This window comes from Anarrhichthys ocellatus, unplaced genomic scaffold (genome assembly GCF_004355925.1).
Source record: "Anarrhichthys ocellatus isolate YVR2014 unplaced genomic scaffold, GSC_Weel_1.0 scaffold4, whole genome shotgun sequence".
NCBI lineage: Eukaryota > Metazoa > Chordata > Actinopteri > Perciformes > Anarhichadidae > Anarrhichthys > Anarrhichthys ocellatus.
In genome coordinates, this window is record NW_022280034.1 from 5,321,625 (window position 1) to 5,344,486 (window position 22,862).

A 22,862-nucleotide genomic window follows, 5' to 3' on the forward strand; every position below is an offset into this window, starting at 1 on the left:
TTTATTAATATTGACTTTTCTTATCAAAAAACAGTGCAGCGTGTGTATTTGTCGCCGTGTGTGTCTCCAGTACCTTGCTGAAACTCCAGAGTTTGCTGCCTCTGATTAGTCCTGCAGTAATCTCACACACACAGCGCTGCGAGCTCTCATGGGGGTCGCTGGCAAGCTGCTCTAGGTGAGGCCATAGTAGCGGCAGGAACACGTCTCCGTAGTTACAAAACAGCCCCTGTCAATCAAACGTGAGCATGAAGGTTTTGTTCGATGTGGAGGAACCATTTTTCTTCTTTTTTTTTTTAAACCAAAAAAAGACCGATTGCAGTCATTGGTTTGACGCAAGTGAACTGTCAGCTGTCTGACGGAGAACAATGAATCACAGCAGTTGATGACAGAAATTCCAGCTCTGCTGAGTTCAATTCAGCCTCGGCTGGCGGTGGTATGCTGTGTCACTTCTTTGTAAAAGGTCTGCCAGATCAATTGAGGCTGAGAGTTTAAATTGCACCTTAAAGAGACAAAAGCGACGGGGATTGAAGCTGTCGTTTCCTTTCCGATCCTCCAGAGACAGGAACTCTATAAGCCGGTCAATAAACTCTGGGTCCGAGAAATATTCAAAGACGATCTTCTCGCCCTGAATGACACACAAACAAACACCGAATGTAATAATAGTAATATTACTGAGGCATCAGTGGTGGGATTTTGTGCGTGGTGTAATATTCGAGCACCTCGCTCATCTCTTCATATGACAGGTCATCTTTTGGCTTTTCCGAAGCTGCATGTATCATCATTTCCCTGAAAAAGAAACGCGAGACAAAGAAGAAGCTGCGGTGATTCATAGACAACAACAAACTGACAGAAATATGGATAGACACATCCTGTCCTTAAATAAGCAGCAAGGATAAATGAACGATTATAAAGTCAGTTAGTCAGCAAGCCAGCCCTTCATCTATACATCAATTCTTCTATCTAGGCCAGGCAGTAAGTCGTTCAGTGAGCCTTATCTAGGCCAGGACATGACAGGAAGTCAGTTCAACACCCCGCTAGTTATCCTGCCGCCCAGATCTGTCATCCAGCAGTTAGTCGGACATTAAGTTAGCCACAAAGCATCAAATCAACCAGGCAGTTAAGTCAATCAGCTATTTAGCTCCATCCAACCAAGCAGTTAATCAGCATTTCCACATTCTAAATCCTCTCAGTCATTCTCTTTACCTCGGCCACAAGTAGTAGCCACAGTGTGTCTTCTCCACGTACGGCTGAGAATCCCACTGCTCCTCACTTAGAGGGAGGTTGTTGCTGTCGTACTGCAGCCAGCGATTGCCCTCTCGATCCCCGACACACACACCCTCTGGATCCTCTATACCACCTGAACACACATGCAAACACGAGAAAAGACATGGACACACATGTCTCACTTGTAAGGCGAGTGTGTGTTTGTGGTGTTGGAAAGTTGCCCTGTTTCTAGATGAACAAAACAAAAATCAGTAGGAAAGATTTTCTAATCTAAAGCAAATTTAGATTTATATTCTGGTGTCGCTGCTTACTCAATGGGAAATGACCACACAATTAGTCTGTACATCATGGTGTATTAAATTTGAATTAGGACTGCTAACGCTGAAATTGCTGGTTTGAGAGAAGACCTTATGACAAGAATTGCTGCATTTTCCTGCAAGAACTAAAGAGCTGTACATTTTACGATTGTTATTTTGTTTATGCTCACTGATATCTGACGGCTTCACAGACACTTTCTTTCTTGGTCGCTTTAGCTGTTTTAGGATGCCGGCCATTGCTGAGATCGCCACCTACGAGAGAAAGAGAATATAGAGTGATAGAGTGATTCGTTTTTAGCTACTCAGACTTTTCACACAGGCCTCTTTGGTAACTAGCTTATTTGTTTCTGTACACTAAACAAATGTGACCTTCAACCTCTAAAGCCAGGATGTATACTAAAAAATGCTTCATTGTTGAGTGCACTTTTGATTGACACCATTGCCCCACAATGCAATGCACGAAGGAATAAAAGGCCCTACTAACGTCTGGAAAAAAATAAAATAAAACGGTAGTGACAGCTCAAGAAAGATCTTAAAATATATATATATATATATATCTTTAACCTTTGAAAGGAACTAGCTTTCTCTTTGTGAAGTTTAATTGGAAGTGACAATCTCTAAAGTCACATCCATCATTTTCTGATGTTTAAAATGGTAAAGTATGCTGATTTCTTGTATGCCTAAATGTGATGAACCACAAAAAAAAGGTTTTAGTCAACCCATCTCTCCACCATTACAGCCCAGTGGAATATCAGATACTTCACCATGATCCTTTATCCACATGAACAGCAACTCAGACAGACAAACGGTACACACACACACACAACTGCACACCCTGCGTATGATAATGGAGTCATGTATGAGGCCCTGTGTGAAGAAGAGGACAGCATCGGGGGGAAGTGGGTGATCTTCTCTCAGCTGGAGGGCCAACAAGTCTGTGGCCATGTACTCAAACTTCCAGGTCCTGAAAACACAAACAGAGAAGTAATTCTGTATGTAATCTTTAACTAAACGTCCGAGTCTCTGTTACAAAATCAATGTATTTTTTTAGAACATATGCAGCTACTGATTGTTGATACTTAAAGCTCTTTTAAATACAGAACATAATACATAACTCACATAATGCATTCTGACAATAATTTGATAAACGTTTACATGGCAAATGCATCTACAGTACATACAACACAGGTGGAGAGGAAACCTACAAGTTACTGTCTTCAAGGCAGTCCAAGAGATCATTGACCAGCTTCTCATATTTCCTGTACAAAAGAAAAAGATGCATTAGTAAGTAAGTGCTTCTCCTTCCACTACAAATGATAAAAATAATTCATGCTAATATTGTGCTCTAGTTCTTCTGTAACCTTGATAAAAACTAAGAAGGAATTAAAACTGAATGAATGTACAAATAAAACACTTCTCCTACCTTGCAGCAACCACGTTTCTGATTCGCTGACGTTGAAGCCCTTCTTTCAGCTCCTCTATGGACGCTGCCTCTAAACAAGGCCGGGGATTTTTAGACTGCATGATATCATTGGCTATCTCTACACATGACTCCGACACCTGGAGGTGGAAGAGAACAAAGGGGAGAAATTGAGACAAACAAACAGATGAGGGTAGTGCAATGACTTTTAATGAACACGCTGCTCACAGTAAAATAGATCCCTATGGTGTCGTGCTGCCGATGGATGCGGTCAGTGACGTCGTCGAGCAGTCCACCGATGGACGGCTCCTCCAAAGTCATGGAGGGCGACAGGCCACAGCGGACCAGAGCTGGCCACACCTCCCCAACGCAGTCCCAGTCCCATGCACTGGCCGGACAGGGACCGCTGTGCAGACCCAGCAGGCAGTACAGAGCACCCTGAAAAACACACACAGGGTAAAGACACTTGACAGATAACAAGGTATACAGAGGTAGAAACATCTATAGGACAGCCAAACTGACAGTCAAGTTATGTGGCTTCAGATCGGATCCTTCACAGTCTGCGTCACAGGAATGTGGCCTTTTGTCTGAATTTGAAGGACACATCTTGTGTATCTCTGCGGATTAGATAATGTGTGAAACACTGGTCACATGTTTATTGCAGCATTTAGGTTTCTATTATTTACAGCCTGTGGATGTAGAAATTAGGCATAAACTTAATTGTTCTTGACGTCCAAATGAGAATGAAGTTAACCCTGGTTTCTGTAAGCTTTAGCTTGAGCATTTTTGCATCAATATTGCATGAATTAAGCAGGATATCATGTATAATAGCAATAAGAACCTTTATATATATATACACATTTCAAAACGAAGTTTACAAAGTGCTTCACAGACATAACAACAGATAAAATCACAAGATCACATCAAATATACACAATAAATATTCAATTTACAAGAATAAACATAAGCCAGTAAAAGCTTTAAAAGAGGATACTGATGTTGCTCGCCTGGTTTCCCTTAGACTTTTGTTTTGGTGCTCTGACAGTAAATGTGCTCTATGCTATCACCCTCTGTCTCTAGTCTAGCCCTGGGGATAGGCAACAAAAACTGGTCAGACTAAGGTCAGCAGTGTAAGGAGAGAAAGGTGCAACAATGCACCTACCTGCCTTAAAAAGCAAGCAGTAAAACGTTAAAAATCAATGCTGAAGGCCACACTATGTAGCCATCAAACGCAGTTATGGACTAACTTGAAGTTTCAGCACCACGGACAGTGACCGTTATGAGCAATTTCACATCAACTGTGCTTGTCACCACGTGCTACGTGTGTGTGTGTGCTTGTGGTACCTTAAACTGCTGTTGAGTGCCAGTGGTGTGTTGAGGTGAGAGCAGTTGCAGGATTCTGGGAATCAGGTCTCTGTAGGAGAAGCTAAAAATTCCCAGTGCGGTCGTCAGCACATGCTGGGCCCTGCTACGTACCTGCAAGGACAAAGACACACACACACACACATACGTACATGCATACATCCTCAATAAATTACTATTCACGAGAGATATTTATGCTAATACCATCAGTAAAATGGGAACCGGCAGATGTTCTGATTGAATTATTCTTGCTAATTTTCCGTGTCAGTTTTACCTGGCTGTAAGTGCTGGTAGATAACAGCAGCAGATCACAGAGCAGCTCCTGATGAACCACTTTATATTCACTGCCCTCAACCACCAGCTTTCTCATCTATTCACACAGAAAGACAATATTAAAATATTATTTTAGAAAATACACCCACCAACTTCTTGATATGCTCGTGGTTATATCTGTGACCCTGCATGTGTTGTTTAACTGACCTCATGCTGGAGTAGAACCCGGTCAATGAGCAGGGCTCTGATGTGCTGCTTTTTCCCATGAAGCTGCAGAAAGAAAGGCGACATACGTACGTACAATCACCCTGCAAGTGACTCACTGAAGCGGACAACAATCAGCAGCCTTGTTGCGCTTTTCCAACTCACCCTGTTTTCCATGGACTTCTTGACAAGAGTGAAGCTTTTCCAACGTGAGTCAAACTCCTTCTTGTGAGTGCCTCGGAAAAACATGAGGTCACTGATGATCTGTAGTCAGACGGACAGGAAAAAGGACGCTGTGAGACCTTCGCGGGCCCAACGCAGGACAGAATAATGACATCTCACACATGAATAATAGAAAAATCACCTTAATGATGACGAAGAGCGACTTTGTGTCATCTTCCGAGTGCTCCAAAATGTGATCTGGATAAAAGTGGATGTTGATTAATTGTGCGTCACAATCACGCTCCAAACAAAGTGAGGAGTTTAGAGCTGTAGTGTAGTGGCATTAAAGTCTTCACTCACGTAGCAGCAGTCTCATGGTTTGGCAGATGGACTCTCTGTAGTTCTCCCGTGAATCATCTGGCGGGGAGGAGACACACAGGCGTCCCGTGTGGACACAGAATGCATGATGAGCGGCCTTATCACCCACTGAAACTGGTCAGCGCGCAACTGCTTGTGCATGTGTGTTGTGTGGGGCTGCTTGCTTGTGTTTTCTTACCGTAGTCGACACCTATATGCAGCTTGATCTCCCCTAGATTTATCATGGAGGGCACGCTGAGGAAAAAACAAAATGCAAGGAGCGAAACGTGACAAGACTGCAGGAAAACGTGTGCTTTCATACGTGTGTGTGCAGCTGCAGGACTCACAGGTCAGATACGTGCAGTCCATCCAGAGGGGGCAGCATGCTTCCAGCTCCGAGAAGGCAGTGCTGCACGATAGCAAGACTCTGCAACAGCTCCTCCCTGTGAACCAGATCACATGTTACACTCCTTTCATAGCAGTATTTGTGTGTGTGCTTGTTGTGAATTCACTTGGCAATTCTGCAATGGTGTTTCAACACTTTTGAGCAGCTGAATCCAACTTTTCAACCCTCTGTGCTCTTGATTAGGCTTCATCCAGAGCGTTAAGACCGATATTAAAAACAGATGTTTATGTTCAGCTTTCGTTTTTTTTGGACGCAGACGAATCTCATTCATCAGTAATGAAAGGCTACAGGTTTCTTTGTTTTGTTTGTGCGGGTGCCTGATTACGTCTAAAAATGGAGAACTAAGAAAAACAACAGCGCACCTGCACATTGGCTGATCTCCAGAGACGTGGCCCTTGATTCGCTGCAGCTCAGGGTGCAGGAGGCGGGACAACAGCTGGAAAACGAAGTTTTCCTCTTCCTGATCAGGTATGTGCCAACACACACCCAAGTCAGCCACATCTCCAGCTCTGCCCCAGTCCTGGAAACAGAGAGAGAGAGGTTTTCTCAGAAAGTTGTACAGAAATAGAAAGTTTCCACTGGAACAACTGGCAAGCAAACCAGCACAACCAGTCTGCCTCAAAACCACAGATCTGTGCCATCTACTGGTATTTGAAACATTTAAGGATAAGAACACTAAACAATGGACACACTGCAAAAAAACTGATCTACTATCAGATGACAGACTAGCACATGAATCCAACTAACAAATACCTCAAAATGAAAAAATCAATAACAAAACAAAAAACAGAATCAGTGACCGTGAGCTGCAGATGAAAAGAGGTCAGTATTTGAAAGCAACAGACGCAGGTAGCTGTAATTACCGCCTCCTCAACATCAAAACAGAAACACACTTCACCTGCACTCACGTACAAAAACATGACACAATATTATTGAAGAAAGTATTTAGTTGTTATCACCAGTTTCTTGCTTTAAGCGTATCTATTTTCCTTCTCTACAAACTTCAGCAACAGCAATGTATTTACATTATTTATTTACATAAGTTTATTTGTTGCGCAAAGAAAGCAATGTTAAATCAAAATCGAGAGATAAAGAAACCCAGTGACAGAGGGAGAGCAGTATTAGCATTAGTGGTGTAGCCATTTCATTTTAAATTCATAAATGCTTTCTAATTATCTACTTGGAGATGGAAATTGCAATTACCGAACCTATAACATCCAATTTAATTAAACTGTGAGAAAGACAGTTTTAAAGGTTGTACTGGTGGCATTTTGTGTTTCTAAGAAAACCTCATTGTTCCAGTCCCAGAATAGATACTGTAATTGCCGTGATACGAGCCAATTTGCACTCTAGGAGGTTGGCAAATAAGCCACAGTGGAAACTATGCAGTTAAGAGTCGAGAGACTGGCTTTAACTCTAGTAAGATTAAATAATGGTGGTAAAGTCATCTTCCCCTGTGCAGCGTTGCAGACGTTGTGTTTACCCGTATTGGGAGGTCAGTATCAAAGCCTCCAGAGGAGCTGCGGTACTCGGTGGGATAGATGAGGGACAGTGACCGGAGTGTGTACTCTAGCAGATTGCAGGCGAGTGTGTACGCCCGTTTGCAGCACAGACGCACGCACACACACAGGATCCGTTCCAGATCCCCCTGGTATTTTAACAGCTGTTCACCATCCACACGGGTTACCTGAAAACACACACACACACACACACACACACACACACACACACAGAGGTACATGCACACACACACAAACAGGCCATTCAATGGAGAGTTGTGTCTTAAATATTGAGGTTCTTCAGTAAATCACAGCATCTGGCTCGCTCCCACTCGCATTAAGCTCCCAGGAGTAATAAAACAAAACAGAAAGGGTATCAATATGTTCTGGTTACGACAAAGCTCCTTGATATTTATGACCGTGCAGGGCGCACGCTGCAAAAACTGGCATTTTCCTATTTTTCTTCTCTCATACACTGTCACTATCATGTACACATTTTTTTTAAACAGGTGAAAATGTCCCTCTGTTCCACTCATTTTAAGTGTTTCATATATTCTGAAGTTTTGTAGAAGCACTTGATGAGACCTTCCATCGAGCCAGAATACACAAATCACTTAAGTAGTCGTGAGGAAATGACACACAACTCCAAAATATTTTAAAAACAAATTTATCTGTAATGGAATGAAGAAGATATGCAGAACCCTCTGGCAGACATTTCAATCATTTTAAGAGTAAATAACATTTTTTAGAGACAGACTAGATAAAATAAATTAGCAGGATTAATATCTTTTAGAGCGCTGAAGCCCTTGGGACGTGATAGACCCTCGTCTCACCTCGGAGAGCAGCTGAAGATTCCACAACAGCTCCTTATCCAGCTCGTCTTCACTCTGCAGCTCCTCTTCTACACACACACACACACACACACACACACACACACACATAATAAATAAGATGAATAATGTACTGTATTGCTCCCCTGACAGTCTGAGCTCCTTTTGCTGATGTTTTTGTTTTTTTTCAGGTTTTGTCACGCTAGCTGCATTTCCACTTTGGTCCAGACTGAAATATCTCAACAGCTATTGGATGGATCGTTATGAATCGTTTTCTATATTCATGTTCCCCTCAGGGTGAACTGTAATAACTTTGGTGATCCCTTGACTTTTCCTTCAGAGCCATCATCATGTTAAAAATCCAATTTGTTGTTTCTGAACAAATAAAACACTAAGCTAAGATGGTGAACATGATAAGCATTATAGCTGCTAAACACATGTTAGCAATGTAATGGTGAGCATATTAACGTACAAAAGTTAGCATTTAGCTCCAAACACAGCTGTCCTTAAGCACCGTGTAGCCTCACAGAGTTGCTAGCATGACTGTGCTCACAGTGTTGTTAATTAATCTCCAATAATTACACAAATGTTATGACTATAACGCCACTTTCACTTAGCTGAAAAATATTTAGTTAACAAATAATTATTTCTGATTCACAAACACTTGATTTTTTAAAAATGTTGAATACTGTAATGAAGACTTCACACCATATCTACTCAGACCTCTTAAAAACCTGACAAAGAATTTGAGAAGTCATGTACAGTCTCCATGCAAACACACTACGGTTGTATCTACTCTACACACACACACACACACACACACACACGCACACACACGGTGTGGTACTGACTGTCAGTTATTTGGAAAATGATGCTGCAGCAATGAGGGACGAACAGACGGAGAGACTCAGCGGGATGACACTGCAAACACACACACACACACACACACACACACACACATTTAGATTCCAAAGTAGAAACACAAGCATGCAGAAAATAACAGAAGTAAAATAACTGACAATCAGGAAAATAACAAAGAGTAAATGAGAATGTAACTACAGTACGACATGTAAGTGGAGATGTTGAATGAAAAACAAAGAGATTTTATATCAGACGTGACATTTTAAGGTTGTATTTTCAAAATATGACACATGACAGACCGAAAAGTCTGTGGTCTACAGAGTGAAATTCACAAATCTAAATTACATTACTGTAAAAAATACGTGAGGCAAAGAGTCAAAGATAGGAAGCTGATGAACACGTACCTTCGCTGCAGCTCTGCACATATCAGCCACCATCCTGCCTGACACACACGTCTCAAAGATGTTGGAGGTGGCAAAGTTATACACCTTCTGGACCGCCATCTAACACCAAGGCAACATTTGCATAATGTTACACTTCATGTGTTTCACATACAGCATAACACCAATGTTTGACCTTTAAAGATAACTGCATCATAAATAGCTTAGATCTATTTGTTTTCCAGTTTTAATCCGTGGGTAAAAAGACGTGTTTATCAAGTTGAGAGCGATAGCAGGTTTCAATCTTGTGTTTTGATTCTTGATGGCGGCTTTTCTTAACTAAATGTGAATTGTGTTGAACAAATGCACAAGCCAAATGAATGTAGTGTGTTATGTAATGGTTCCCCTTTTGTTTACATTTCCATTATGAATGGATATGTAGGCTACACTTAAAGCCCTGTTTCTAGTGAGAAGCTTTAAGAAACTAGTTTTCACGGCGTTTAAGGTTCGCAATCTTTATTAGAAGTGTCTAATTAGGAGCAGAGGATTGAGTTTGTGATTAATGATTATATGAATTTAAAAGTGAGTGTGTGTGTGTGTACTACCTTGTATATTTCTGTCGAGCATTGTGTTAGGATGGTGCTAACAGTGGAGGACAGGCCCAGCTCTACCAGGCTCTCCAGATGAGTCTGCGTATCCGTCTCCATCTCATCTCTCGTCTGTTCCAGGGTGCTGCTGTCTATCAGAGCAAAACACCTGCATACACAAGCACACACTTATACACTTGTCAGCGATGAAAATGTCAACAGCCTTATGGTGAGAAAAAAAAGGGTGTTATACGTGGCCAGCAGAGCAAGCGATGCAGCGGTGCATTTCAAACAGACAGAGATACATTCATAGTCAGAGATTGACAACAAGGCCTTACTAAGTGACAGTTTGAATTGTTAATTCGTCTCTACCTGTCCAGAAACTGGAGAACGAAGTCTTCAAACTGAGCTGATGCAAAACACAGATTTTTCTCAATCTGAGAGGGAGAAATAGAGATGATTATTTAATGCATTTGTATAATATGACTTTTTAGTTCACCATTTTGGGAAATACGCAAATAGAAGATCGATACCACTCTCTTGTTTGTACGCTAAATATGAAGCAGGAGCCAGGAGACTGTTAGTTTAGCTTAGCATAAAGACTGGAAGCAGGGAGGGAACAGCTAGCCTCGCACTAGAAACCTCAAAGTGATGACAAGTCAGCTAGTTAACATTGTTAATTAGGGAGCTTTAGAGATGCTGATATTGTTAACTTTTGACACAGTCAGGCTAGCTGTTTCCCCGTTTTCAGTCTTTGTGCTAAGCTAAGCTAACCAGCTGCATAGTCATGGGAGTGGTATCAACCTTTTGAGCTAACTCTCCAAAAATGTCAAATTAGTCCCATAAGAAAAAAGGAGACGGTCTTTAAATGATTTATGTCAAGTACTTCAAGGCTTTTGCTCAACATGTTTTATATATTATGTTTATTTAATCTATTTAAGGACAAAATTGTTCATGTGTATTGTGTGTATACCTCTGTGAGATCCCTGTGTTGAGAAGGAGCAGACGAACAATCCGCTAAAGGCACCAGAGTGGTGAAGGTGGCGATGAACTGGAACGTTATCTGGACGGAGACGCACAATGGGACACAGATCAATTTACATCATCTGACGTGATCGAGGCCCAAGTTAAATAACCTACCAGATGTCGGTGGAATAACTTTTTCAAATGTATCAATTCATTCTGGTGTGATGGATTAATGCGGCAATGAGCACACCAAGAAAGGAAACCAATCCATTTTACAATCCAAGCAGAAACTGAGAACCGGGCCTCAGTAATTGCAAGTTCTTCAAACTGAGATATTCATTCCACTTTCAGGAATTATTAATGGATTAGACCAGAGTACACGAGAGGGGAATTTAATCAGCAAGAGCTGTATTGTCTACTTGTCTAACAATTCTTCGTCATTAATAATCCTCACATCCATTACTCACCATGCACTTGCTAAAGTCGTTGGGGTCAATCCCCGGCAGAGAGCCCATGAGCAGTGGGAGCACGTGCCCACGGCCCTCTGGGTAATGGTTGTTTGGGGAAACCAGGCTGCGAGCCATGCCGATCATGCAGCTGAGAGTGGCGGTGAGGGTGTGCGGCTCCGTCAAGGTCTCCATCGCTGCATAGGTCCTGTTATACACACGGTACGAGGAGGTACAAAATACAAGTGAGATGACGGGAGAGTTGAAGGGGGGGGATGCAGCGGGACGGGTGTGTGTTGGTGTTCTCAAAACAACTGAGAGGTAATTATTCTAGTTTGGTCACTGATGCGATCTGCTCACCAAACACTGTCAGTCGTTGCCAGTACTTCAAAACGTTTTAACTTCTATTCACGTTTCACATGTCGTTTTGACGGAACATTGATTGATGACAGGTTTATGGCAGATATCTCTAACAAACACTTACTTCTCAAGTACAGGTGGTATGACGAGTTCTGGTGTGAGGAGAGCCAGGTTCTGGAGAGCGTAGGCTGCATCCGTACTGCCGGTTTTACTGCACATCACCACAAGCAACATAGATACAGTGCAGCGTCAACAACAACACGCAGACATACTGTACATGCGTAGATAATCACAAATGACCTGTTCCTTTGTCCAGATTAGGCTTGTTGTTGCTGAGGCCTTGTGACGGCACTCAAGTGAGACATAGCAGGATTGAGATTACTGACTGGCATTGATTCAAATGGCATGTTTACATGTCAACAGCCCAGTGAACACTGATATGAATTGTAGGTAAAAACTGCTAAAAACTGGCTGAAAAGTGACGGTATTTGTAGTTTTAGGCTACATATAACCGTTGTTTTAACTGCATTTCAAAGTCTTTATCTAAACATGAAGCACCTGCTAACTACACACTTAAAGAGAGTAATTGAATTGCTGTTAAAATAATGCATATATGTTATAGATGTCTCCAAAGCAATCATTAAATTGAGCCCTGCCGATCCCAAAAATACAGTCAGGGTTTTGCTAGCTGTTTGTTTCTAGATAAAACCAACTGTAACGTTTTAAACAAATGTATATGCAGTCAGAATTAATTTGGGAACCAGAGTCTGGGCTCAAAAAAATGGGGGTCTGGAGAAATTTTGATCATTAAAAGTGGATTAACAAGACCACAGTCTGTGACTGTGCAACACTCACTTGCACTCACACCTGCCTCCACATGACACCTATTGTGTCTATTCCTGCCTGAGTAGAAATAGAAATCGGTCTTCCCACTCGCTGCAGCACAAGGTCGACATTTTAAATGTCATCTTACAACCTATTTGTACAGACTGGCTTCTATTTATTTTTCAATGTCTCTAAATCTCTCTGTTTGATTCTGTTATTGTTAGTTTACTTTTTTACTAATAAGTTTCCACAATGATGCATTCATATTTGTTGATCAATTTGTTCTATGTTCTTGAATTTCAATGCCTCTTATGTCCTCTCATTGTGTTTTATCCTCCTACCACTTTGTACATCTTGCTTTGAGAGAGCTCTATAAATAAATATGTATTTGTAGTACCTCTCCATACTTCGGTTAAATCAAAGACAAGCTTGTGTATATCATATATGTATGCAAATGTCTGTATGTGTATATGTGTGGATGTATGCATGAACATGTGTTATAATCCTTAAAGTAATAGGTGTTGAAAGTTCTCCAGAAACACAGGTGTAGCCATGGAAGATTACATACAGAGGGACAGGGTATAGTTATTATTTTTATGGTTTACGTCTACCAAAGTGCAATACCTGAACATGGCTAGCAGGGTGACACCGGTGAGGCTACGGGTGAACTCTTGCAAGTCTCCATCAGTCAGCCTTTGACACTCAGGAACCAGCGTGATCCAGCTGGGGGCAGCGTGACGTTCCCGATGCACACGGCGCACAACACTCGCCGGGAGCCGCTGAAGCACGCGCATCAGTCGGGACTGCAGGCAAACACACACACACACACACAAACACACATTCAACATTGGCGTTATCACCAAGAGACACATTCACACAGTCTGCCGTAAACATATTTGTGATATTGCTCTTTTCTCCGGCAGTTGTGCATTTCATTATTGTGTTGTTAGTGCGGAGAGAGCCAGCTAAGTCCTGAACGGCAAGTTATAAATCAAAGGAGTGTGACAGCCGGCAGCTGAAAATGTGTGTGTGTGCGTGCATGTGTGTGAGTGAAAGAAAGACTTACTTGCCAGCGACCATGATTGGAGGGATGGTAGAAGGAGGCAATGCTGTTGAAAAGGCAGGTCAGCTCCTTCTGTGCTGGGTTTCCTGGTCCTCCCTGCACAGATTTGAATCAGGTATTTCCCATAATTAAGTAGCAAAGACATATATAATTTTAATGTAATGTAATTATTTTTCTTAGGAGGTACCAGAAGTGCTGTGATCCACAACACCAAGTGCCCGATGTCATAGTAGTTGGTGAGATACCGTGGTGCCACCATCTGGCTGACCCCAACTGGAATGTTCAGACTGCGCAGGATCCTGGTGAAGATCTGCACACGTACAGTGTAGAGTTTCACCTCAATCACAAGTCCCCGAAGAAATACATCAACACATCTACTGCTGCTGCTAATGACTCACTGTGGGAATATAAGGGGTCCAGTCCACATAGCCGATGTCATCGTTGGCGAGGCGAGCAAACAGGTTCACTAGGTGCTGCGAGACAACGTCAGACAAACAATCACTGCGAGTACAGAGAACCTTCCCAGAAGTGAAGGCTGCCATTTAAAATATGAATTATAGCCAATTTAGAAAAAAAGAAGAGATGTTCAAGAAGAGATGAAGTGTGTAAACAGCCAGGTCGCATCAGGCCAGGAGGCTGCGTAAAAGCAGAGCAGAGGCACAAAGGGAAAATCGCTTCTGCATGGAAACCACCAACGCTTCATTAACATTTCAACATTTCAATCATCGTCAGGAAATGTGTGTCATTCCAAATGACTGTATCCATGATTAGGAAACTGGAAAACTGCAAAATTCATTGCTCAATCATTTAAAAATGTTGTTAAAAACCAACCACTTGCTGTTGTAGGTTTATACAGCCATTTGAAAGGTGAAATTTTCATTGATTTCAACTTCATCGACCTTTGCTGTTTCATATAGACTTTAACTTTCAAGCCAGTGAAGCCAGTGAAGAGTGAAGTAGGTGTCAAAAAATATATCTTGTGGGGACATAAATCTGTTTACACATTCACATTGTGGGGACTCGCCTTTTTTGGGGGGACAAAATTGGGACAATTGAATATCCCCATAGAGGTAATCATTACATTTTTGGGTAAAGACTTGGATTAAGGATCGGGTAAGGTTGTGTGTGTGTGTGTGTGTGTGTGTGTGTGTGTGTGTGTGTGTGTGTGTTTGCGTCTCACCCCTTCCCAGCTTGGCTGATTTTGCACTGATATCCAAAGACTCATTAATTCATCAAACCACAACCTGAAAAACAAATGCACAAAAAAAACCACACCTTTATATTTAAAGACACTGACACACATACCTAAAGCTGAATTCCCCTCATCTATCTCCAATTCCCCCAAATATGAACTCCCTCCTTCCCTTGTCAATTCTGGACGAGAAAGAGAAAAACAGAAACGGAAAAATAGAGTGTTAAAGATGATGTATTGTGGAAACTATACGGAAACTGCGGATGAATCCAAGACTAAATCCAAATGGCTTGCGAAACAACGAATACACTGAAGAATGCGATGCAGTGAAGAGGATCGGTAAGCTGGACGCCATGAGGAGTGATGAGGAGTGAGAAGAGAGAGGGGCAAAGGTTCTCCAAGGCAACAAAACTATTAGCAAAAACGAGGGGGGGGGGGTGCACTGCTAACGCAAGAAGAACATTATTTATTGAAACTCCCAGGTGCGAAGGTGTACACGCTTACAGAGCCTGAAAATGTAGTTATTCATGACACATGGTCATAAGATTCAACCACATTACATGAAGGTATTAAGATTTAATAGTCTCAGGACTAAAAATGACATTCTGCTGAAAGAGATTGTTCTATAAATAAAACAAAGGGTAATTTGAAAACTTTATTAACCCTTTGTGTGAGCTCTGGCCAACACAAGCTGCACTTACATATTATATGTATAATATAAGATTCTAAACAGAGTCATTCAAGTTGGCCCACTTACTGGAAGCCCTGGCTGTGTTCCTCCGGGGGCATGATGGTTGGCAGGAACAGCTCCATGTTGCTGACGGCCTTCTGCATAACCATGTCAAACACGCACAGCAGGGGGCGCCACTCATCCAGCATCTCCTTGGTGGACGACGCGGGGAAATACCTGTGAAATTCCCCAAAACACGGGCAGCAAAGACAGACGCGAGCACAAATAGATGTAGACAAGCAAAGACAGAGTGTTGATACAAATACACACATTGATCTCAAGCACGCAACTCAGCTGGAGATCAAAGCAACACATTATCTGGTGCACAATTGCATGATCACAGAGGATGCGACTTACAGTCTGCAGCTTTTGATCAAAGCCTTCAAAATGTGGTCCACTGAGCTGCAAACAAGCAGAGAGAGGAGGGTGTGTGAGTTTGGGAAGGAATCCTGCATTTACTTTCTTATGAAATCCATGTCTTTAAACAGGATTAAAAAAAAACACCGTCAACATCCGGGCTGCAACAGATTTCATTGTTTTTTCAATTATTCTTTTCATCAATAAAAGCCCAAGGTAACATCTAAGAAATGCTTGTTTTGTCTGACCAGCAGTCCAAACATAACAGAACGAGAGGGAGCAATATAAAACAGAAAAAAGATAGAAATCCATTTCCGAAATGAAATAATGTTTGGCATCTTTGCTCGATAATTGAGTTTTCTTAACCATTATATATTTAACGTATCAGGCCACTGAGCAGCTCCACTGGAACTGTTGGTTGTTAGGGATTGAGAGCCCACAACAAATCAAGATTATCAGAGTTTATTTCCTGTTAACAGACGAATCAATGTACTGACTAATCTTTGAAATACTATTTTACATATCCACTCTCTACATTTTTTAGGAAAGTGTCATGAGGACTGTCTAGTTGTGTGTTTGTTTCGCCTGGCCTGCCTCTCCCCACACCTGCCACTCTCTACCTGTCCACTAGATGGCCTCGCGCCTTCTCACTGGTTTCCGGGTCACCTGACTCACCTGCTCACCTGTTTCCACTTTACCTCATCAGCCCTGCAGTATATATACCAGCCCCTTCTCCCCCAGTCACTTAATATTGCTATTTGTGCACCATGCATTGCTTTCCTGCCTCTTTGCTCTCTGATCTGGAATCCTTACCTGAACCCTACAACATTTCTGATTACCTCCGGATTGTCAGTTGCGTCTGTTTGAATTTACTATCCTTGCACAGAAGCTTTTGCCTCTTCACTTTTGTCAAGAAATCATTGAACTGCCCGTCTGCCTCGACTTTCCCTTGCTGCCTCTCATGCTCCCTCGTGACAGAAAAGAGGTTAACTTTTGGGTTTGGATTATAATTGTAATAGAGCTATACTAATGTGAATGATATGCCTATTTGCTTTCCTGCCGAGAGTTTGATGTGAATATTGATACCACTGTCATGTCTGTGCGGTAAATATGAGCTACAACCAGTAGCTTCATATTTACAACCAGTAGCTACAACTTTAGCCCACTAAAGTTTATTTTGTCGCCAATTGGACAGAGCCAAGCTAACTATTTCCCCTCGTTTCCAGTCTTTATGCTAAGCTAAGTTAGCTGGCTACTTGCGGTAGCTACATATTCACCATACATGCATGGGAGTGGCATCAATATTCTCATCTAACGCTCTGCAAGAGGCAAATAAGCTTATTTCCCAATATGTCAAACTTTTCCTTAATCCAAATGGGTACTTAGGATAAAGTTTAGGTTGGCGGTATTTCTAAAAACAAAATAACTGGGAATAAAATTGGTATATTCATAGAAGTACAGTAACAGCATTTCAACGGCTCCCTGCTGGTCAATGTTAAAGTACAACGTCATACTTGGGGAACCAGACGAGTCCAAGGTGCTCCGTTTTGGAGTAGACGACCCTCTCGTACAGAACATAAAGCGGTCGCCACTGCAACTGTAGGTCATCCCTTGACAGCAGTTCCTTCTTCCTGTTTGAAAAAGAAGCCAATTATTGACTGGCCTGCTTTTATGAGGGTGTTGCAGGACCTCAGTCCAAATCTTTTGCTATTTACACCTTTTTGGAAAGAAAACACCCAGTCATGATAAAATGATGGTAATAACGATGTTTTGAAGTGAGAAACTACAGGGTGTCTGAAAAGAGTCTGTATCTGTGGGAAAATGAGTCACTACCTCAAAGCCTGCTCTCAACATGATGACTGCAACTTCCAGATGTGTCATCGAGCACAGCACTGTGATTCTTTGTATTCAAAAAAGCATAGCTGGACTGACAGCTGCAGACATTAGTAGTTTGCAGTTGTGGACTCGGACTTAAGACACGGCACGCAGTGAGGTGACCTTATGATTCTTGATTTTTCAAACACCCTGTTAAGCTTTTAAATTGCACAATAACTGATGAGTGCTTTTATTATGAGACTACATTTTTTAATCCTCCTGTGAAACTTTCACATGGCTTTCTGTGTAGTCCTATTACTTTGTGAAGCAATTTATATAGGAATAAATTCCACAGGTTTCCACAGCCTCACATTCTTCTTGCCGTCTCCTGTTTCGTTCATCTAACATATGGAACAGACTCTCATTGGGGAAACTTTTAAATTGAAGGAAAGAAGAGACAATCGGGAAATGCGAGGGATGAAAATAAAAAGAAGCCAATTGAGACCTGATGCGTGATGTTGAGTATCAAATTTATCTCTCAGCTGTGAGACCTGGCACTTAAGGTACGTTTAGCCCTAATCTTTCTCTTTTCAACTAATGGAAAACAATCAGACAAATGACATCACATTAAGCTGTTTTATGATGGATGTAAAAATCATGGAGACAAATGGGACGTGATGAATGCGACCGTCTAGGAGAATATCCTGCAGTCGCTAGTGATTTAAGATACAAAAGCTGGGAGTTAAGATGTAGGTCGGGGCTTAAAGAGTAATAAATGTACTGTTAGGCCAACATACTTCAATGACCTTTTTAGTTAGTGTGTGTGGGTGTGTAACTTAATACATTTAATTATTGTACTGTCTTGTAAATCCATTTTCTGCTACTTTAAACTTTTACTGCACTACATTTCAGAGGGAAATACTTTTTACTCTTCAACATTTGGCAGTTGTGGTTTTATTTCAGATTGAGATTATAAATAAGGCTATAAAAATCTTTTTGGCTTGTTGGTCCTCACTAAAAAGACGTCTCGTTGGGGCCCCATGTCACGTTTCAGATGTCTCTGAGTTAACAGTTCTACCAAAAAGAGAGATTTCCTTTCTAATCTTCTAAGTTAGTTTTGAGGGCTAAGAAGTGAAATTTCCAAATATAAAAGAACTTAACTATTTCTTCTTTCCCACACCATATTAATTATCTAATGCCCCCCCCCCCCTATTTATTTTGTGACCCTTTTGAGAAAGCCCAAACCCTAGGTTGGAAGACACGGGATAAAAGTTAGAATTAGCTCCATCTCAAAGGTCAAAAGGTAAAACAGTAAAATGCTGCTTACATGACTACTTTTACTTTTGATACAGTACTATTAAGTACAATTATATATATATATATATTTTTTTACTTTAGAAGGATTATGAATTAAGAACCTTTACCTGTAATGAAGTATTTTGTTTGTATTTCCTCCGTCCCTCACAAACAAAATTACTTTAAACACTATTCTAGATGCGTTTTTGTAACATTACTACAAGACTGGAAAATGTCTTTTCAGATGTTTAAGAAACATGTGGATTTTGCAACCACTACAAAAATATACATGCAGTTGATATTGCTGTAGCCTAAAAATCAGACTGAATTCCATTTCAATTTTCACTCTATCAACACAGACAAAATCTCAACTGGGCAGCGATTCAGGCTAATATTGTTGTCCATCTCAAACTAAAGGTCTACCACAACTTCAGTGTTGCCAGACACTTTCTTTTGATAAAGTTTTAAGATTGAGCTCTTTTTAATTGTTTGCTATTTTCTCATTTATACCCCTCTTGCACCTACTTGAGTGAATACATATCACTTTGTTTAATTAGATGCAGATGCAACATTTTCTATAATTGAAATAACACATTCAGAGGATAGTGCAGCCTTCGTGGAGATATCTGTGCTGTCTGAGTGCTTTCTAATTTACTTTTGTTTTTCTTCTCTCAAGTCTGCAGGTTGTTTTAAAGCTCCTAAATGGCAGGAATCCAAATGGCAGAAGGGTAAGTGAAAAATCCACTTTAACACGTCATGGGGCTCGACATCGGTACACCATTTGTAGCACAGTGATGTTTGCCAACCGCGCTGCTCTCTGATCTCATTATACTAAAGGACACCAAAGGGCAAAAAAGGCTGCAGATGCTGGAACCAACCACCTCAACTGGCTTCTTTTATTCATGCGAAGGAGCTGCAGCTCTCCCAGCTTCATCACCTTGTTGTTGAGGGTGAGGAAATCAGATGTGCCTCGTGCATGTGTGTATGTGTTTGTGTTTACACCCACTTGAGAAGCTGAATGAGCAGCCTGGCGTAGCTCTGCATCATGTGAGGCTCCAGGTTTGGCAGCGTGACCAACTCATAGAGCAGCTTGATGAAGAGAATGTGGTCCTCCTTACTGAACCGGCGGCCGTACAGCTTAAGAAACCTGAGGGCAGAGGTGAGGACAGGTTACCATCCAGGAGCAGCAGATCACTTCCTGCCGCTGACCGATATCCTCAAAACACATTAAGTGCACAGCTTCAGCGGCCCAATGTCTCAACATGAAACCTTGAGTATAACCTCTTGAATCTAAGTTGGTGCAAAGTGGACAAAGCTCAGTCTTTATTCAAAGTTGCATGATCAACTTGTGCTCTTAAATCTCCTCTTGAAATGCTCCTATAATGTTGATTTTTTTGGCACTTTATTTGGCACCCTTTTCTGCCAGACCTAGTACCCAATAGTTGGGTTATAAAGTCTGTGTATTATAGCTGTGGCCACCTGTAAGGAAATGCTGACACACTACACAATGTAAATCAAAGTAATTGAAATGTGACAAATAATATTACACATTTGTAAAGCTTATTTTTTTTATTATTTACGGGGGATTCTTCACCTGTGGCCAATTTTGGGTCTAGAAACTTTCAGAAATTGTTACACATATTAAGAGAAATGTACATTTAAGGAAATGTGTTTTATTTCCAGCCTAAAAACTGCTATACACAGACCATTATTATGAATCCTAAGTGAGTAACTATGGGTTTGACTTGCTGTAGTGTGTGTACGGAGCTGGCTTCAACACTTACGAGAAGAGTTTCCTGGACCAGAAGGCGACCCCGGGCCACAGCTCTCTGAGGAGGACAGCTCTGGACAGGTTCGCTTTGATTTCCGTCAGCAGCTCCGTGGCCTCCCGCTCCAACCGGTCGGAGTACGGCAGCAGGCCGTTATACACGATCTCCTTCTGAGGGACAAACCCGGCCATGTCCCCATCCACAGTCATATCCCACTGTTATGTCAGGTCACCTTTCTGCTGAATGCGTAAAAAAAAAAAAGGTACAGAAACCCCCGTTCCCCTTTCAATCTAATGAATGTTGCGCCTTCTAAGAAGTGCTCTGCCGAAGTTGGAGGTGTAATAATCCGCTGTGTCCAGCGACCAGGTGGAAGGCAGGCGATCACAGGGGAAAGTGTGTCACGCTATAATTGAGCTGTGCAAAGCCCTGAGCGCGCGGAGGGCCCGGTTCCGCTCCGACTTGCAATGTCAGGTGCTGCGTCACCTCTCACTTCATTCACACCGCTACAGGTATCCGCCGGCTGCCCAGGCACGCAAGGGCTTGTGCACTGGCCGTGACGCACGACAGGAGGTCCGACAAAATGACTATTCCACAGGTTGCTGAAAAGGGCGCGTTACCCTGTGGGTCCGGCTTTGATTTCAGCACCACTGAGTCCAATAAGTGAAGGCTTTGATACATGAAGGCTTTCATGTGTGGGCTAGGAGGAAGCCTGGAAGGCATCATTCTGGACTACAAGTCCCATAGGCGCTGAATGTGTGTGCTGCAAGCTAATCTGCAGACTAATAGGATGATCTGATAACTGGATTAATGCGCCACTGTTCTACTGACCCAATGTGGCTGATATTTGGTACACACTATGTCTGTCTGGCGCCTTTAGCGAATCATCACCTACCTCTATCGGAAAAGAAAACCTTTTACTTGTAACTCCACCATGCAAGCTAAGCAGGCAAAGTCATGCCTGTGTGATTTGGCTGCACACCACAAAAGCCATTATTTACCTGTACACTGACTTTAATGTGCCAGTCCCGCTCATGATATCCACGGCAAAAGCTTTGTCCCCGACCTTCTCCATTCTTGCAATGCTGTGCACCCTTCCATGTAAATCCATTTACTTTAAGCCCATGTAATTCTCTGACCACTGCATGCTTAAGAGCGGTGCAGCAATTGCAGGATATTGTCTGGCCTGCTCACAGCCGAGGGCTTAGAGCATAATGTGCAAGCCCTTTGAGTTCTCTGGTCTGGTTACTTTCAGAAAAATGGGACAAATTGCTGCAAAAGCTGTCTGATTGCATACAGTGTTCTCAACCCTGCCTTCTGCAGGTCTGTCCACCGCAGTCCTGCAACATTTAATCAGCCTCACCTTTCTGAAACATAGCGCGTGCCCTTTATTTTAACACTCTTCTGTCTATAAACACAGGGCAAGACTGACGGAGTCACAGACTTTGAGAGATCCCAGAACAGAATGTGTCTCCACACGGCATATCAGTCCAAGAGTGTCAAGCTGGACTTTGCCAAGCAATCTCACCCAAGTCTTTACCTCTGGTCTTTTTTTCTGCTTCTCAGAGCAAGGACAGCACCTGCTTTCACTGTCTCCATTGCTGAACCACTTCCAGGGGGAAACATGTCTGTTCCTATATTTGTTCTTTGTTGTGACGTTTCTAGGTATCTGGGTATGTATTTGTATGCATGGGCACAGGCGCTTGCATGTGTGCACATGCACGTGTGCACACATCTGTGAGATTCATTATTCCAGGAGTGGAGTCCACAGATGGAAAATATGATTCAGGATGATGATGCCTCTTTTACTCAGCAGGGAGACGACCAAACAGGGAGAGCGAGGGAGACAGAGAGAGGGGGGGGGGAGGGAGGAAGGGAGGAAAGTGATGGAGGAAAAAGAGAGAGAGAGATGAAAGTCCCAAAGGGAATAGATGTTTTTGAATTCCATCAGCTTGCTCATCTTTACCTCATGATCTTCTGCAGGTAGAAGAAAAAACAGTCACAAGTGCACACACACACATACACAAGCACATCAAGCTTCTCGTTTTCATCAGAGATTTATGGTGATGGCAGTTTTCTCGCTCTTAAAATATTGGAAAAAGTCAGGCAGCCAATAAGTGTGTGTGTGTGTGTGTGTGTGTGTGTGTGTGTGTGTGTGTGTGTG

General features: G+C 42.1%; 1 protein-coding gene across 1 annotated transcript in view; it reads right to left on the reverse strand.

Annotated features, from left to right (window-relative positions):
• Positions 1-20,910, reverse strand: part of psme4b (proteasome activator subunit 4b) — a 29,726-nt gene extending 8,816 nt beyond the window's left edge. Inside the window, exons 1-37 of the mRNA XM_031843683.1 lie at positions 20,717-20,910; positions 19,939-20,079; positions 17,336-17,452; positions 15,822-15,866; positions 15,492-15,641; positions 14,723-14,786; positions 13,941-14,015; positions 13,730-13,852; positions 13,546-13,638; positions 13,104-13,282; positions 11,779-11,865; positions 11,316-11,502; positions 10,856-10,945; positions 10,255-10,319; positions 9,901-10,051; positions 9,320-9,418; positions 8,906-8,975; positions 8,058-8,125; positions 7,209-7,412; positions 6,088-6,245; positions 5,667-5,762; positions 5,519-5,574; positions 5,323-5,379; positions 5,165-5,220; positions 4,966-5,064; positions 4,804-4,866; positions 4,598-4,693; positions 4,306-4,437; positions 3,190-3,399; positions 2,965-3,101; positions 2,747-2,800; positions 2,376-2,505; positions 1,712-1,793; positions 1,204-1,357; positions 720-786; positions 500-625; positions 74-226 (exon numbers count right to left, since the gene is read on the reverse strand). Coding sequence (XP_031699543.1) covers positions 74-226; positions 500-625; positions 720-786; positions 1,204-1,357; positions 1,712-1,793; positions 2,376-2,505; positions 2,747-2,800; positions 2,965-3,101; positions 3,190-3,399; positions 4,306-4,437; positions 4,598-4,693; positions 4,804-4,866; positions 4,966-5,064; positions 5,165-5,220; positions 5,323-5,379; positions 5,519-5,574; positions 5,667-5,762; positions 6,088-6,245; positions 7,209-7,412; positions 8,058-8,125; positions 8,906-8,975; positions 9,320-9,418; positions 9,901-10,051; positions 10,255-10,319; positions 10,856-10,945; positions 11,316-11,502; positions 11,779-11,865; positions 13,104-13,282; positions 13,546-13,638; positions 13,730-13,852; positions 13,941-14,015; positions 14,723-14,786; positions 15,492-15,641; positions 15,822-15,866; positions 17,336-17,452; positions 19,939-20,079; positions 20,717-20,910 — 4,128 coding nt within the window. The remainder of the gene's footprint in view (positions 1-73; positions 227-499; positions 626-719; positions 787-1,203; positions 1,358-1,711; positions 1,794-2,375; positions 2,506-2,746; positions 2,801-2,964; positions 3,102-3,189; positions 3,400-4,305; positions 4,438-4,597; positions 4,694-4,803; positions 4,867-4,965; positions 5,065-5,164; positions 5,221-5,322; positions 5,380-5,518; positions 5,575-5,666; positions 5,763-6,087; positions 6,246-7,208; positions 7,413-8,057; positions 8,126-8,905; positions 8,976-9,319; positions 9,419-9,900; positions 10,052-10,254; positions 10,320-10,855; positions 10,946-11,315; positions 11,503-11,778; positions 11,866-13,103; positions 13,283-13,545; positions 13,639-13,729; positions 13,853-13,940; positions 14,016-14,722; positions 14,787-15,491; positions 15,642-15,821; positions 15,867-17,335; positions 17,453-19,938; positions 20,080-20,716) is intronic.
• Positions 20,911-22,862: the final 1,952 nt, after the last annotated feature.